The 18,922-nt window shown below is 38.3% G+C and overlaps 1 protein-coding gene across 4 annotated transcripts in view; it reads right to left on the bottom strand.

Annotated features, from left to right (window-relative positions):
• Positions 1 to 5,634: 5,634 nt before the first annotated feature.
• Positions 5,635 to 18,922, bottom strand: part of GAS2 (growth arrest specific 2) — a 198,689-nt gene continuing 185,401 nt past the window's right edge. For 2 of the 4 annotated variants that reach the window (XM_029208392.1, XM_029208393.1), the window contains exon 9: positions 5,689 to 6,875. In XM_029208392.1, the coding sequence (XP_029064225.1) occupies positions 6,657 to 6,875 (219 nt within the window). In that variant the 3' untranslated portion in view covers positions 5,689 to 6,656. Of the gene's footprint in view, positions 6,876 to 18,922 lie in introns of all 4 variants that reach the window. The other 2 variants (XM_029208389.1, XM_029208390.1) reach the window with 2 other exon arrangements.

Raw genomic sequence — 18,922 nt, 5'->3', positions numbered from 1 at the left:
AAGATTAAAGTTTTACTGAGCTCTGCCCACCAGAGCAATACCCAGCTCTACCCACCACCAGTCCCTCCCATCAGGAAACTTGCACAAGCCTCTTAGATAGCCTTATCCACCAGAGGGCAGACAGCAGAAGCAAGAAGAATTACAATCCTGCAGCCTGTGGAACAAAAAACACATTCACAGAAAGATAGATAAAATGAAAAGGCAGAGGACTATGTATCAGATGAAGGAACAAAATAAAACCCCAGAAAAACAACTCCATGAAGTGGAGATAGGAAACCTTCCAGGGAAAGAATTCAGAATAATGATAGTGAATATGATCCAAGACCTCGGAAAATGAATGGAGGCAAAGATGGAGAAGATGCAAGAAATGTTTAACAAAGACCTAGAAGAATTAAAGAATAAACACCTAGAAGAATTAAAGAACAAATAAACAGAGATAAACAATACAATAACTGAAATGAAAAATACACAAGAAGGAATCAATAGCAGAATAACTGAGGCAGAAGAACGGATAAGTGACTAGGAAGAGAGAAGGGTGGAATTCACTGCCACAGAACAGAATAAAGAAAAAAGAATGAAAATAAATGAAGACACCCTAAGAGACCTCTGGGACAATGTTAAAAGCACTAACATTCGCATTATAGGGGTCCCAGAAGGAGAAGGGAGGGAGAAAGGACATGAGAAAATATTTGAAGGGATAATAGTCAAAAGGTTCCCTAACATGGGAAAGGAAATAGCCACCCAAATGCAGGAAGCACAGAGAGTCCCATACAGGATAAACCCAAGGAGAAATATGCCAAGACACATAGTAATCAAGTTGACAAAAATTAAAGACAAAGAAAAATTATCAAAAGCAACAGGAATAAATGACAAATAACATAAAAGGGAACTCCCGTAAGGTTAACAACTGATTTCTCAGCAGAAACTCTACAAGCCAGAAGGGAGTGGCACAGTATATTTAAAGTGATGAAAGGGCAGAACCTACAACAAAGATTGCTCTACAGGCAAGGATCTCATTCAAATTTGACAGAGAAATCAAAAGCTTTACAGACAAACAAAAGCTAAGAGAATTCAGCACCACAAAACCAGCTCTACAACAAATGCTAAAGGAACTTCTATAAGTGGGAAACACAAGAGAAGAAAAGGACCTACAAAAACAAACCCAAAACAATTAAGAAAATGGTCATAGGAACATACATATCAATAATTACCTTAAATATGAATGGATTAAATGCTCCAACCAAAAGACACAGGCTTGCTGAATGGATACAAAAACAAGACCCATATATATGCTGTCTACAACAGACCCTCTTCAGACCTAGGGACACATACAGACTGAAAGTGAGGGGATGGAAAAAGATATTCCATGCAAATGGAAATCAAAAGAAAGCTGGAGTAGCAATACTCATATCAGATAAAATAGACTTTAAAATAAAAGAATGGTGTGATCCCACATGCTGCAGAGCAGCTGGGCCCGTGAGCCATGGCCACTGAGTCTGCACGTCCGGAGCCTGTGCACCGCAACAGGAGAGGCCACGACAGTGAGAGGCCCGTGTAAGGCAAAAAAAAAAAAAAGAATGTTACAAGAGACAAGGAAGGACACTACATAATGATCAAGGGATCAATCCAAGAAGAAGATATAATAATTCTAAATATATATGCACCCAACATAGGAGCACCACAACACATAAGGCAAAGGCTAACAGCTATAAAAGAGGAAATTGACAATAACTCAATAATAGTGGGGGACATTAACATGTCACTTACACCAAACGACAGATCATCCAAACAGAAAATTAATAAGGAAACACAAGGTTTAAATGACACAATAGACCAGATAGATTTAATTGATATTTACAGGACATTCCAACTGAAAACAGCAGATTACACTTTCTTGTCAAGTGCACATGGAACGTTCTCCAGGATAGATCACATCTTGGGTCACAAATCAAGCCTTGGTAAATTTAAGAAAATTGAAATCATATCAAGCATCTTTTCTGACCAGAACGCTATGAGATTAGAAATAAACTACAGGGGAAAAAAACCATGAAAAACAGACACATGGAGGCTAAACAATATATTAGTAAATAACCAAGATATCACTGAAGAAATCAAAAAATACCTAGAGACAAATGACAACAAAAACACAATGATCCAAAACCTATGGGATGCAGCAAAAGCAGTTCTAAGAGGGAAGTTTATAGCAATACAACCCTACCTCAAGAAACAAGAAAAATCTCAAATAAATAATCTAACCTCACACCTAAAGGAACAAGAGAAAGAAGAACAAACAAAACCCAAAGTTAGTAGAAAGAAAGAAATCATAAAGATCAGATCAGAAATAAATGAAATAGAAACAAAGAAAACAATAGCAAAGGTCAATAAAACTAAAAGCTGGTTCTTTGGGAAGATATACAAAATTGATAAACCTTTAGCCAGACTCATCAAGAAAAATAGGGAGAGGATTCAAATCAATAAAATTAGAAACGAAAAAGAAGTTACAACAGACTCCGCAGAAATACAAAGCATCCTAAGAGACTACTACAAGCAACTCTATGCCAATAAAATGGACAACCTGGAAGAAATGGACACATTTTTAGAAAGGTATAACCTTCCAACACTGAACCAGGAAGAAATAAAAAATATGAACTGACCAATTACAAGTAATGAAACTGAAACTGTGACCTAAAAATCTTCCAACAAAGTCCAGGACCAGATGGCTTCACAGGTGCATTCTATCAAACATTTAGAAAAGAGCTAACACACATCCTTCTCAAATGCTTCTAAAAAATTGCAGAGGAAAGAACACTCCCATACCATTCTATGAGGCCACCATCACCCTGATACCAAAACCAGACAAAGATACTACAAAAAAGAAAGAAAATTACAGACCAATATCACTGATGAACAAAGATGCAAAAATCCTCAACAAAATACTAGCAAATAGAATCTAACAACACATTAAAAGGATCATACACCATGATCAAGTGGGATTTATTCCAGGGATGCAGGGATTCTTCAATATATGCAAATCAATCAATGTGATACACCATATTAACAAATTGAAGAATAAAAACCATACGATCATCTCGATAGATGCAGAAAATGCTTTTGACAAAATTCAACACCCACTTATGATAAAAACTCTCCAGAAAGTGGGCATAGAGAGAACCTACCTCAACATACTAAAAGCCATATATGACAAACCCACAGCAAACATCATTCTCAATGGTGAAAAAATGAAGGCATTTCCTTTAAGATAAGGAACAACACAGGATGTCCACTCTCGCCACTATTTTTCAACATAGTTTTGGAAGTCCTAGTCATGGCAATCAAAGAAGAAAAAGAAATAAAAGGAATACAAATTGGAAAAGAAGAAGTAAAACTGTCACTGTTTGCAGGTGACATGATACTATACAAGGAGAATCCTAAAGATGACACCAGGAAACTACTAGAGCTAATCAATGAATTTGGTAAAGTAGCAGGATACAAAATTAATGCACAGAAATTTCTTGCATTCCTATACACTAACATCAAACAATCAGAAAGAGAAATTAAGGAAACAATCCCATTCACCATTGCAACAAAAAGAATAAAATACCTAGGAATAAACCTACCTAAGGAGGTAAAAGACCTGTACTCAGAAAACTATAAGATATTGATGAAAGAAATCAAAGATGATACAAACAGATGGAGAGATATACCATGTTCTTGGATTGGAAGAATCAATATTGTGAAAATGACTATACTACCCAAAGCAATCTACAGATTCAATGTAATCCCTATCAAACTACCAATGGTATTTTTCACAGAACTAGAACAAAGAATCTTAAAATTTCTATGGAGACACAAAAGACTCTGAAGAGCCAAAGCAACCTTGAGGGTAAAAAACAGAGCTGGAAGAATCAGACTCCCTGACTTTAGACTATACTACAAAGATAAGTCATCATGACAATATGGTAGCAGCATAAAAACAGAAATATAGGTCAATGGAACAGGATAGAAAGCCCAGAGATAAACCTATGCACCTTTGGTCAACTAATCTATGACAAAGGAGGCAAGGACATACAATGGAGAAAAGACAGTCTCTTCAATAAGTGGTGCTGGGAAAACTGGACAGCTACATGTAAAAGAATGAAATTTGAACACTCCTTAACACCATACACAAAAATAAACTCAAAATGGATTAAACACCTAAATGTAAGACTGGATACTATTAAACTCTTAGAGGAAAACATAGGAAGAACACTCCTTGACATAAATCACAGCAAGATCTTTTTTGACCCACCTCCTAGGGTAATGGAAATAAAAACAAAAATAAACAAATGGGACCTAATGAAACTTAAAAGCTTTTGCACAGCAAAGGAAACTATAAACAAGACGAAAAGACAACCAACAGAATGGGAGAAATTATTTGCAAACAAATCAACGGACAAAGGATTAATCTCCTAAATGTATAAACAGCTGATGCAGCTCAATATTAAAAAAACAAACAACCTAATCAAAAAATGGGCAGAAGACCTGAACAGACATTTCTCCAAAGAAGACATACAGATGACCAAGAGACACATGAAAATCAGCTCAACATCACTAATTATTAGAGAAATGCAAATCAAAACTACAATGAGGTATCACCTCACACCAGTTAGAATGGGCATCATCAGAAAATCTACAAACAACAAATGCTGGAGAGGGTGTGGAGAAAAGGGAACCCTCTTGCACTGTTGGTGGGAATGTAAATTGATATAGCCACTATGGAGAACAGTATGGAGGTTCCTTAAAAAACTAAAAATAGAATTACCATATGATCCAGCAATCCCACTACTGGGCATATACCCTGAGAAAACCATAATTCAGAAAGACACATGCACTCCAATGTTCATTGCAGGGCTGTTTACAATAGCTAGGCCATGGAGGCAACCTAAGTGCCCATCGACAGACGAATGGATAAAGAAGATGCGGTGCATATATACAATGGAACATTACTCAGCCATAAAAAGGAAAGATATTGGGTCATTTGTAGAGACGTGGATGGACCTAGAGACTGTCATACAGAGTGCAGGAAGTCATAAAAACAAATATCGTATATTAACACATATATGTGGAACCTAGAAAAATGGTACAGATGAACCGGTTTGCAGGGCAGAAACTGAGACACGGATGTAGAAAACAAACGTATGGACACCAAGGGGGGAAAGCGGCGGGGGATGGTGGTGGTGGTGGGGGTGTGATGAATTGGGAGGTTGGGATTGACATGTATACACTGAGGTGTATAAAATTGATGACTAATAAGAACCTGCTGTATAAAAAAATAAATAAAATTCAATAAATACCAAAAGCAAAAAAAAAAGGTTGTGTCTGCTTTGATTAAATCATTCATGTGACAAACTGAAATACTTCCTCCCTGACTTTCTGGAGCAAGAAAGGTGGATTTTGTCTTTGTTGAAAAATGAGGAAATGACAAATTAATTTCGCCTATACTTTTTATTTCAAGGCAGCCCTTAAAGTACTGTTTATGATAAAACCTAGACTCTCTGCTAAGGAAAACAAACACCAGCACCACTCAGCTATCCAAAGTGAAGAAGTGCTAGGTAACCATAATTTGACTCTTCCTTTAACTCCCAGGGGACGTTTCCATTTGAATATGATCTTTATTTCAGAATGAAGCATTGATATAGAGACAGGTAAAATTTTTTAACATCTTTTTAATTCTTCAATCAGTGAGGACAATATTTTGCTGTTTATGGGTACAAAACAGCCCTGTCCTAGGTATACAAGGGTATACATAAGTCTGTAACATTATTAGCTACAGTGAAATTACTTTACTAGACAGCACAGCAAAGTTGGATTAACTAAAGATATAATAAGAAAATGCTTTGAAATAACATGAAGTCAATGGACATTTGACTGTACAATTTACTCTTTCAAAATATAAACGTATGTCAGCTTATGTGTGTGAATTACACTCAGTCTCAACACAGCCACGTGTCTAGGAATGTGTAAACAACTCATAAGCCATTCTCTAAGGGGTGCAGTGAAAACTTCCAAAAGTGCCCCAGGTGTTTGTTCAGAGATAAGGGATAAACTTTAAGGCATTCTTCCAAGTGAATGTAAACTTTTCTGAAGTGGCCTTTCCAGTAACGTATTACTGTCGTAGATACACTGTACTTTAAGTTATAGTGCTGTTGGATATTTTTAGTAGCACATCATCACACTAATTGTCATTTTTAAAAAATCAGCTTAAAAATCCTGCAATTATAAAAAATGTCTGGGGTGTTGTTATTCTGTACACATTAGGCAGGCACTTTCTGTTGACTTAACTGTAAATCCTATTTTCTTCTAATAATTTTTATCTTTAGCTAGAATTGTATTGCTAGTATTGTGTTCTAAATACCATGTTCACATACTGAGAAACAATGATTTGCCTACAATTTGTCTAATTTAAATCTGAGTTGATAATTTCTTTTAATAGGTCATTTTCTACAGAAGCATTCAAAATAAATAGTGCTACTCTTTGAGCATGTTTCAACATGATGACGTCTTTCTATCTGTTATGTCTTTTTCCAAAGTAATTTTCAGAGCATGTGAACTAAACTGACTACTGGAGATGTGGATACAGGCCATTATGAGAGTCCCCTTGTAGTGACCAACTACTTTCATTTAATTTCCTTCTTTCCCTTATAATTGGCAGAGACCACCAGGTAATTATCTGGATTCATGTCCTTGAGGGTTGGAGATTTGCTCTGGATGGGGGATGTCTTGCCATCCACACGGGAGATCTGCAGCATCCGGCAGGGGTCGTGTTTCAACAAATACCCTGCAAAAGTTTCCCAACCTCCTCCCACACGGACCATGACATGCTTGTTGTGCAGCATCTGGAATGAAAAGAGAGCAAAAGAGTTAAATTCTGAGAATTCTTGCAGTATCTCAAATCAGCTTCCAGCTCTAGCGTTATTGTTTTCTGTTTTGTTTTTCAAGCCCCTATTGTCCTTCCACTTCTTGCACAGTGTCTGAGTTAGCATACAGTTTATGAGAGAAGCTTTGTTTTTCCCATGCAAGTGGATCATGCATGGTACATATCCCCAGGATCCTGCTTTGCCCTGCTGTGGGAATCAGGGTGTAGGTACAATCCCTTGCTTGGTTCAACGAGTCTAGAGGCTCCTTGCTGACACTGACACCTGATGTTGCATCACAGCCTCATCACTGCCCAATTTCCTGCTTGCTGCCTCAGATCAGAGCTCTGTTCTCCCCACTGGGTTATTCCCCTCTGAACCAGGACTTAAAAGACCATGGAAATGCCTGCTATGGAATATAGCTTTTTTTAATTGAAGTATAGTTGATTTACAATATTGTTAGTTTCAGGTGTACAGCAAAGTGATTCGTTTATACATATATATGTATATATCTTCTTTTCTTTTCAATTCTATCCCATTATAGTTTATTACAAGATACTGAGTGTAGTCCCTGTGCTATACAGTAAATCCTTGTTGTTTATCTATTTTTGGAATATAAAGTTAATAATCACACAAATACTCAATGCAAAATAGAATTGAAAATGCACTCAGAAAAACTGAAATCTTCCCTAGTCACTGTCTGAGGCTTTCGAGGAAAGATATTATGGAATGGCCAAACATTTATGTTGTCTTTACTCTCATTCTTCTTAATTACGATAGAATACTTCTTTAGAAACAAAACAAAAACAAAAAAAACAAAACCCTTACCTTCAGGGCCATGAACCATCTAGAGCTCCAGGGTTAACAAGGCTACCGATTGAAAAGGTGAAGAATATGTGGTTCTTTCTACCTAGTAAAAACATGTCTGAGTTGTGGAGGATTGGCACAGGGAGCCAAAGATTTGATCTTGGCTTCTTTCAAATATCACAAAATGTAAGAATAAGGAGGCATGTCTCACCTTCACCAAAGACCTCTCCCCTGCCCGAAATACGATGAACACAGAGTGGCAATGTAATCTTGGGAAGGGAATATAGGTTTGGGAGGGGTTTGGTAAGTACTTTTCATGGTAGAGCCTATGAAATCTCTCTGAATTTCTCTCACTTTGTGTTACCTTCAGATCTGGATTCTTTTGACTCCTATCCAGTGGGGGAAGACTTTGCCCTTAGCTGTTGAGATTCTGATGAAAGTTTTGGATTCTCTTTCTGTATGCCTGTACCCACAAAATATTGCATATATATTTAGGGCTTTCACAGACTCCCCAAAATCCATCCATAGGCTCAAGGTAAGAAATCCTGAAACATGGGGTTGACATAAGGCAGTTTTCAAAATCAAATATCATGGAAAGTAATAAAAATGTGCTGAATAACAATAATTAAAACTATTAGACTCATGAGAATTAAGTGTAACTATACTGGTTATTCTCACTTAGAATATTAGAATTTTAGAATAGAAAGGGGAATCTGGGGAAACATTTTCTAACAAGAAGGCTTCAAACTTATTTTGGCACCAGCATCTACTCATTAAATAAAATCTCAGTGGGAACCCATGAAATATAAAGCATATAAGAGGAGTCAGGATTTAGCTTATAACCATTCTGCCTCCCCAGGTCCGCCAGTGGTCCCATGTTCCTGTTGTTTAGGATGGAGATACTGAGGCCCAGATCTTTAATGTGATTTCCTGACTCCCAGTCTAGTACTCTTCCCACAACGGTTCCTCCTTATAAGATCCACCAAGGCTTTTATAATTTTACGGGCCTATTTTCATTGCCACAAGTTCCTGGGTGTGCCTCTACTTCCTGTTTTCAAAACTTGGGAGTTACTGGGACAAAAACTGCAAAGGCCAGGGTCAAAATAGCACTTTGACCCTTTCTCCCATTGTTCCAAGAGCACTGCTTTTGCCTATTGTTGAAGTTCTGGTACCTCCTAGCCCTGTAAATTACATTTAAGAATTGCCTCTAAACGTCCTTGGTATGAATGTCCCTGGCAGAATGCCCAAGTTCACTTGACTGTAAGCAGGCTGTTTCAACCAGAAAGAACCGCCAGCCAGAAGAGTCTTTAAACAATTAGTGAACTCTGGGAAACAGTGACAGAAATGCTTTTCAGCCTGGAGTATGTGATCATGAAGGTAAAAACTCTGCTTGCGGATTCTTTAATGAATCCATAGGACAATGCAAAGTGGATTCAACATGAGACAGAGTCATTCTGAATGTGAGTAACATAGGAATTAAATTTCTGCTCATCTCGTCTTCCAGAATCTTCCTATAGCTAATCAGCAACGTATAATTTCCCAAAGAAAGCCAATGGTCAAACTGGACAAGTTTCAAGTATGGGATTAAGATATCAGAGCTACAGGCATTCCTATAACCTGATTGTAGAGATTTAAATGCCATGCCTTTTCTTAGAACATGCTCAGTCTCAAGAAAAAAAAAGGAAGAAATGAATGCCAACCTCATGTCCATAAACAAAATCCCTATTGTTTAACCTAAAAGCAAATCAACCTGCTATAAACTAAATTGCTCTCAACCCTTCCTTCCCTTCACAGCATTTACCGTGTCAAACTCCAACCTTGGATTAAGTGTATAATCTTCTTCCTAAATCAGGGCTGAGTTGCTGAGCTCTTCGGGAAGAACTCCTTCCACCTCAGAGATTAGTGACATTAGACCAAGTGCTATTAATTGAGCCTTTTATTTTTTGTTTTGGCCAGTCCCATGTCTTATTCCTCTCTGTTATTCTCAAGTACACTACCCATTTCATCCTCATCAGTCTACCATGACTTCATCTTTGTCAGGCATGGCTTCCTCTCTCTCGGTACCTCCACCGGCTAATTCACTCCAACCTACATTTATCCTTTACCCTGCCTTTCTTGTCACAGAAATAAGTCCTTCTGTTCAAGGTCAAGTCCTGCCCTGCCCACCCCCCCCACCCCCCCACCCCCGTCCTAATCCCCATTTCCGCTCATGAAGAACCCAGCTACATCAAACATCTCATCCCTCTTCTCTCTCTTTCCAATTTAGTGTATAATGGTCCTTACCCTTTAGGAAATAAACGTATCTAAGCCCCTCCCACTCTTGTGCAAAGAAAACTCTTCTTCTTTCATCCCAGTCTACTTTGCTCTCATACCTTCTCCTTACACCTGAGCTTCCTGACAGTTAAGTTTACACTCAATGTTTTCACTTCTAATTTCCTATTTACTGTCCAACCAACAGTAGGCATCGCTTCTGCTTAACTGACTGCATGAGAAAGAAAACCAGATGACTTCTAGAATTATCAAATCCAGTGGACTGTCCCTAATCCTTGTCTTCTTTGATCAATAAGGTATCTGATAGTATTGACACTCCTTCCTTGAAACTCCCTACTCTTTTACTCTCCATGACAAGACTCTCTTTCCTAGATGTCCTGATACCTACCTGAGGGTTCTCTCTCTGCTTCCTTCACAAGTTGTATTTCTTCTACTTATTTTTAAGTTTTGCTTTTCCAGAGGATTCTGAAGTTATCTGTCCTTTCTCTACTGCTTTTCTCAGTCTAACCACTCTCTCTTTGCAACCTCATGGTTTTCACTGCCATCTACTTTTGTGTCCCCAAACTATAACTCTAGCCCTTGTTTCTTCCTGGAGCTTCCAAATGCAAAGGCAACCTGCCCTCTTCCTTCCACTAGGGCCCCACAGGTCTTTCATCATAGGGTTGGTGACATGAGCAACCTCTGTACCTAGTCAGATACCAAAAACATTCATTTCCCACTAAATGTTTCTCAGGATTTTTGCTACCATTGCCACTACTTAGTTCAGGAATTCATCTTTCCCTGGTCTATTGTAGAGGGCTCACTGCCTCCAGGCTTGCTGTGTCCAATCCATTTAGTAAACTGCCACCAAATGGAATTCCATAAGTGCAAGTGTGATCCTGTCCTGCCTAAATACTCTCACTACCTCCCTCTCTCCTGTAGGGTGAGTCACTTTATTTGCATATGTTACTCTCCGTGACCACTCCTGCCAGCCTCATCCCTTCCCTGAGCCCTGGGACCCATGAATACTTGTAGTTCTATATTCCCAGATAACATACTCTTTCTTTCATGCTTTTTGCACATTTGCCCCTAAATGTGGAACGTCCTTTCTGTTCTTCCCTCCCTGCTCACCAGGACCATAAACATTTCCCCAATTCAAACATCACCTCCACCTGAAAAAATCTTCCAGGGTCATACCCCTCATTGATAAGGAAATCCTTCCTTGACATGTGCTGTTTAGTTTACACATGATTTCACTGCTTTGCTCATTCTACCGAATTGTAACTATTAATTCACCTGTATGCCCCTTTTAATAATATGGAGCTCTCTGAAAAGGGTGATGATGTACCTCCCATGTTTGGACTCTCACATATGTGATCTCAGAACAGTGTCAGTAAGTGTAACCATATAGTACTCCTTTTCATGTATCTTTCCATACTACTTACTTTGCCTAATGTAAGATATCAGTATCAGTATTACTCCCATTTTATAGATAGTAAAACTGATGCTCTTAGAAGAACTGATGCTCTTAAACAAGTTGTGCAAGATCACACAACAAATCAGTGGCAGAACTGGGACAAGAATCCTTTTGTTTTTGTCTATTATACCATATCCACTTATTCTGTAAAGCTCCTAGATTTGGATTTTCATACCTGCTTAGTTACTTACAAGTGATAATTTAGCACAGGCAAGGAATTATCAATGTCAGAAATAGTTATAAGTTGCTTAAGCAGATTAGATGCTCACATAAAATGATTTATAGTTTTATGTCCTAATAAACTTTAAATAAATATTGCATTTAATTAAAGAAGGTTATCCTCTAAGTGGCCCTAATTATTTCAGAAATAAATATGTGTCAAGTACAGGTAATACAATAAAATATATTTATAGGTATCTGTTGGCATAAGGAGAGCTGGGCTTTGATTCTCTGTTCAGTGTGCATTTTACAGCTCCTTTATTTTTAATGCTTCACAATGTTGAACAATTTTGTGTTCTCCATTCCAAAAGATAACTTGTTTTGGCTAATAGGGCTAATATACATGTGAATTGAGTATTCAGTGTAGTTTTCTATGTTGTTTGTTGCATTTTTCTCTTTTTTAAATATCTTTATTGGGGTGTAATTGCTTTACAATGTTGTGTTAGTTTCTGCTGCACTGCAAAGTGAATCAGCTATGTGTATACATATATCCCCATCTCCCCTCCGTCTTGAGCCTCCCTCCCACCCTCCCTATCCCACCTGTCTAGGTCATCACAAAGCATCAAGCTGAACTCCTTGTGCTAGATGCACTTCTCTTGAGTAAAGAAAAATAAGTTAGAGTTGCTACAAATATTCCCCAACACTGCACATTGCAAAGCAGTAGTTTTTGCATATTAGGCTTATTCTAACATTGCTATTTTCTACAGTTGACCTCATTCCTCACCATGCCCCTGATTCTAACAAAGGGAAAAAGATTCTTTACAAATTTAGCAACGTTTCTCAATGCTGAAGGGGAAAAGAACAAAATAACAAAAATCTTGTCTCAACATTTCTCCCAAAGGCCTTAATGAAGTTTCATAAGCAGATCTGGGTTATTGTAAACACTTTTTTTTTTTTTGATGTCTATGAGTGACATACATACTTTGCCCAGGGAAAAGAATCAGTAGGTCTCAAAGTTATGTTTTTGTTTTTTAATAATTTCTTCTAATAATGGGAAAAAGAACTCCCATTCTTACCAAGGGCATTTTGATTTCTGCCTTTGTCCTATTATGATATTTAACTACGTGTTGTTTTCTTAGTAGGTCTCTTCTCATGTGCCAGCAAAAGGGAAACTTTTTTCTTAGTTGACACAGAGTCATAATATTAGAGCACCTACTATGTGCCAGATAATCTACAAATATGCCTTCTTGAATTAAGCAGGATAAAAAAATTGAGGTCATTGGCAATGCTGTCATTTCACAGATGTACAAACTGGCAGACACAGGGTCACACAGGGGGTTCCCAGAGCCAGGCTAGAAATCACACCTCCTTTACTCCCAATCTAGTACATGGCCTTACAATTGAACAGCTATATTCTTCCAAAAATTATTATTCTAAAAATGAATCCAATCTTGAAAGGTGGATGAATCACTTAATATATTGACCCAGTAGTGGTTTATAACATGTCAGATAAGTCTTTTGATTTACTGGATTCAGTGCACATCTTGTCAGGTTACACTATGTTTACCTAAAGCCCACCTTCTAGTACCACCTTTCAATCTTATTTTCCTAACATAGTAAGGTAACAAACTATCCCATAAACAACAAATTCTGTAACTCATCCAGATACTTAATTTAAAGAAAAAAATGGGTTGAAAGGAAATAAGGTAATTCTCTTATATCAACTTACAACATAATGGAAAATCCAAAAAGTTGTAGAAATGATTAATCAATAGCTTCCTACAAATTCTGAGATCACTGTGGTATCAGGGGGTCTAGTGGTCTGGCTCTTATGATGTGTGATAACAGGACTTCAGGAAGAAGATTTTTTTTCCTTTCTAATTATTGGAGAGACAGACTGCAACCACATTATGTGCAGTTGTTAAGAACTTAAAGCAAGAAAAAGTATGTATTTTTCTTCTTCTTGGGCACATTAATCAGAATTACATCGACTCACTTTTTGTTGACAAGGCAGAGCTGATATTTATGTATGGATCACAGAAAATCATATGTTTTACTAAATGAAAAAAATGGTCACATAAGAGAGCCAGGAAATATGATGGATTTACTGGTAATGTATTTGGTTTTTAAGGTGACCAGGTTGTATAAATTTATATTATACAAACAAAAAACAAGCAAAATACCACCAACAAAAATAACTAACTAACAGGAAATGTCTTTTAGGTATGCAGAATTTAAAGTTAACTGCTTTAGGTCCATATTTGATAGCTTTATTTTATTAATTCCCCAGCATAGATCTGCTTGCATGTTCACATCTGTCCTAAATCATAATTCCTGTGAAATGCTTCAGGTGTCGCCACCTTCTCAGCAAAACACTGACACATCTCTTTTATTCTGATTTGAGTCTTTTGCCCGTGAACTTGAAAATGCAGGGAAGCAGGAGTGTCACTCAAGTGCTCTGAATACAAATGTCATTAGACCCAGAGGATGTGAAAGCTTTCCAGCAGGATGCCCTCATCATCTCTCACACTTCACTAATCCACCCTCCACTCCAGTGCCAGAGTGATCTTTGAAAAAGGAAAATCTGATCAGGCTACTGCCTTGCAATGGACCTGTGAGTGGTTCTCCATTGTCTGCAGTGTTCCTCAGCCATTTTTAGTTCCAGTCCATCTGAGGAATATGACTCTTTCTCATCAGAACAAAAGCCCGTGGCAAAGATTCTGGGAAAGCAAGGGTGTGAGCGTGTGAGCATGCATGGGTATGTGTGCTTGTGTGTGTAGGGATGGGGCAGGATCTGCATCTCTAGGATGGGCAGAAGAACACATAATTTGAGGAAACAATTTGCCAGTGTTTCTGATATCCCTTCCCCTACCTCTGTCCCTCTCCTGCCCCCATGAGAACAACCACCCTGAGACACCAAGCACTTCACAGTCCAGTTCCTTTCCCACCTTCTTTCTCATTATGCCTTAATGATCACATACTGTTGTGCAGGTTGCACACTGCACAACTATGCGCTATACTGTGGCCCTACCTTTCTGTACCCATGACCACCTTCCGAATTATTTAGCCAACAAATATTCTGAACTCCTTAGAATCCCCTGAAAGTTTCATCCCTTTCTACATGCAGAGAATTGTTCCACATTCACCAGGTGAATTAAGGTGAGTCTCTTCCATTGGCCATTCAACAAATATTTGTTGAGTGCCAGACAAGGTTATTCCTTGCTAAATTTTATGCCATGAGGGCCTAGGGCAGTGAAAAGTGCATAATAGGCACTCAATAAATGCTCGTTAAATGGATGAATGAACAATGTTAACACCTACTAATGCTCCACCCAGGCATCACTGCCTTTATGGAATATTTTTGCACTCTCTGACATTTAGATTACCTTCTTTGGACCTTGAGATTTTCCTGCACAGACCTCAAGCAAAGCACCTACAATACTTTGTTGCCTTATTTCTTGTCCATCTTTCTGACCTCTCTAAAGGGTACCTGGCAACTATTACCATATGTGCTATGTAAAACATCACATATGGAAAGATAAGAAAAAAGAAAAGATGAAATGCTTTGTCTTTAGAAGGAAGAGTCTAAAAAAAAAAAAAACCAGGATGTGAATGATAATCCACATCAAACATTGTTTAAAGAATTCTTTTGAGAGAGACAGATTTTGGGTCAGAGAAGGAAGCTTTAACAGGGATCGTATTTAAAAGGGGGAGATTGTATTGAGAATCAATAGAGCAATGGACAGAAGAGAGAGAAAGGAGAAGGGGAAAGAAGGAGAGAAGAAGAAAGCGTCCTGAATGAATCCAAAAGTAAGTATATTATTCTCTTCGTTATCTGCCTTCACAAATTCTCATAACACCAGGAATGCGTATTTTTAAAAAATACAGTTCACTATAGTAACAAATCACTTGATAAAAATTTCAGCCCCTCCTCTTTCTCTTTCAATGCTTAAGTGTTTGGGGCCACTCTCATTAAGCCCTTCCCCACTTAACTGACCACAGTGGCTCATATTTCTGCCCAACCTGTGAACTGCTCTCCACCTGAGCCATCCTTCTAAGAGGCAACCATCTCTGACACGGACTAAGGAGAGGAGACAACCCACCTAAATTTAGATCAGTTTGGCTTCCTGGGACATCATATGTTTCCAACCCTGCTCTCGGTATGCTTTTACAAGCCCTCATAACTCGAGTGAAAATATTGTTTTTAGAATGCAGTCATCCAGAGAAAGAGTGTTAAATTAATTTATAGGACAACAGACTCTGTCATCATCTAATGTTATATTGAAATGGCATACGCTGAAAATTGGGCAACTGGGAATTCAGCTCTCTGCCTAAGGTACCCTGACACCTGGAGGAGTAAGAGGGCAGGTGTTCCATCCCTAGTTGAAAGGCTGAAACCTGCATTTTCAAGATACCTGTTGAGGTTGCCTGTGAATAGGGCAGCGGAGGCTCTGTTAACCACAGGTGACATAGGAAGGCTCCTTTTTGTCAAAGGTTGGGGATTCATCTCAACATCTCTAGCTACTTGAAATTATAAACGGTTAAATACTACCCAAATAAACAAGCTTCTGGAATTATTGTTTACAAAGAATTTTTCATGTTTATTGTCTCATTTTTATCTACCTAACCATCCTTTTGTTTATTACGCCCTTTTCCTAAATAACGCTTCAGAGATTTGAACTACAGTCACCAGAGCAGAAGCTACCATCTGTTTTGCCTTTACCAGACTGCCTAGGTATGGTTAACACCAACTAGCTGTACAACCCTAAGACATTTATTGAATCTGTCTGTGCTTCAGTTTCTCATCTGTAAAATGATTATAGAGTTTTTTGGATAAAGATATTAATATGTGCAAGCATTTAGCCACGTTGCCTGGGGCATGATACTCAATAGCAACCTGCCATTATCATAATTATTATTAAAAGAATAATACTGTTATTGTGATAATGATGATAAGCTTCTTATGGATTTTATTTCAGTTACTTCTTGTAGCAACTCTAAGTGGCTTGCATTATTATCGACATTTACAAATGACAAAATGATAGCTCAGAAAGGTGAAGTAAATTGCGCAAAGTCACTTAGATAGGAAGTGACAAAGTTTAGATTTGAACTTGAGTTTCTCTGACCTCGAAGGCAATACTCAGTACTCCTTAACTATACATTCTAAAGGGGCTTCACCAGGAGTCATGGTTGTCTGAGTTCTTACCTAGACTCTTCCCATGGACAAACCTCTTTCCTTTAGGAATAGGTGCTGTCAATTTATGATGTCTCCATTTATGATCATATCGCCCAGCTCTCAATGTACCCAGACCCAGAACATAAAGGAACTTAATACATGCTTGGAAGGATTTGTTTAAATTTGAACCTGATTGTTTAACCCATACAAAAATACTGAAAATTAGGTATACCCAGAGTGCTTTGCCCTGGGCCCCATACTCTGAAAGGAAACTGTAGAGCAGAAATCTCTTGACAGCCTGCAAAATACTTTCACTTAAATCATTTCATTTTGTTATCACACCTGCTCAGTGGTTTGGCAGGTTAATATTTGTTCCCATTGCACAAATGAGGAAAAAGAGGTTAGGTGGGTAGCTCATGGACACACAGCAAGAACACAGGCCTAGTCTCCTGATTCCCAGTTTTGTGATTTGTTGTCTTCAGTAATAAATTACAGCAGGGGGAATGTAATCCTCGAACCCTCATTTGAAGGGTGAACTGTTGCAGGGTCCTAATGATGAGAGCCAATCCTCCAGCATGAGCAGGGCCTTGAATCAGAAACCTTCTGGCTATTGAGGCTGGCCAGAAAAATATTCCTGGCCTGCTTTTGTTGTTTCCCTCTGGAGGGGTAAAAATTTAATTCCCAGGCTCAATGTAGACAAATGACTCTCAGTAGCTTCTTTCTGGAAGCAAACATGAGACGAGCAGCTAGCAGATGAATGTAACCATTGACTGGTAAAAAGTTCCCTTTGCATCTGCCTTGAAATATGTGCAGGAGCCCTTACTGCCAACTGTCTGTCAGTTCTCTTCTCCTCGTTATGTAAGGTCTCCACTTTCCCAGTTCTGCACCAAAGGAAATTAAGAAGCCTTAGCCGCAATCTAATTACCAGTCCATGGCACCATTTCAGACAGGGAAGGCAAAGTTACGATAAATATTTAATAGAATACTCAGCATAGTGAAAGCAACAAGCTGGAAAATGATGGTGCCGGAAAGGGAACAGTTGTCTAGAGGAAGGATTTGTAGCTGGTATATATACCCAACTGAAACTAGAATTCATCTACCCCAAAGATGCAACATCTATTCAGGAAGGGGAGCTGAGCTCCAAGAGGCAATGAAAGCCCAACCCTTCCACTAATCAAACAGGGCCATGTTTGTCTGACTCAATCTGAACTCCATTCTCTTCTACGTACTGATAACAAAACCCAACAGACTGGAATCAGTACTGGGAGAGCCAAAGGTTAACATTGCCAAAGGTGGCAATTCAGGTCCTGAAAAGTAACAACAGTGTCTGGAATCCAGACACTGGAAAAATTACTGCTTTGCCCCTGTTTTTAATGTATCTTTAGTATATTGGTAGACCCATTAAAGTGGAAAACCAAGTATTACTAAATATATTCAGAACTTTTATATTGACAAAATATTTGAAAACCTGAGTCTCCTTTTTCTCAAAGCCCCGTTCAAATGAAAGGCAAGGAATAAAGATGTTATAAAGCTACCAGGGCAAGGAGAAATTAAGAGGATATAACAGTAGACAAAAAAGGTCAAACACAGTTTTAGAAGATGGAAAAAAGATAAATGAGTCATAACTGACTGAAGGTAGAGAGAGCTGAAACTAAAAACTTGAAATGACAGCTGACAAAGCGAAGCAAGTCAGATCAGGCCTTGAAACTATAGGAAACTCAGGTTTTAAAGTTGTCAGGTACTTCCATCAGGTAAGGAGAGAAATATAGCTGAAAAAAAAGAAATGGCTGAAAATCAGTATAAGGATCAGTTAGCCCCCAGATTTTTACTGCACCCCACTCCAGAGTTGCTATGCCTGTGACTATCTCCATGGTACCAATGACCACATCATCACAGCAGGAGACTGAAGGTTTCTCTTTGTAGAAATTGAATCAGAGATGCTCCAGACTAGGGCTCAGGAACAGGATGGAAAGATGGACAGATACATGATAAAGCAAGTCCAGCAAAGTGTTCATTGTAGAACCAGATGGTAGTTCTATGGGTATTGACTTCTCTTTGAAAAATTTTCACAGTAAAGTGTTAGAGGAAAAATTCATCCCAAATCCGAATCCAATCTGTTCTCACCATCTCCACTGCTATCTCCCTCATCCCAAGGTTCCT

The sequence above is a fragment of the Monodon monoceros genome, unplaced genomic scaffold (assembly GCF_005190385.1).
Source record: "Monodon monoceros isolate NGI ecotype Baffin Bay Population unplaced genomic scaffold, NGI_Narwhal_1 Super_Scaffold_7, whole genome shotgun sequence".
Classification (NCBI taxonomy): Eukaryota; Metazoa; Chordata; class Mammalia; order Artiodactyla; family Monodontidae; genus Monodon; species Monodon monoceros.
This window is presented reverse-complemented; position numbering and strand designations above follow the sequence as displayed.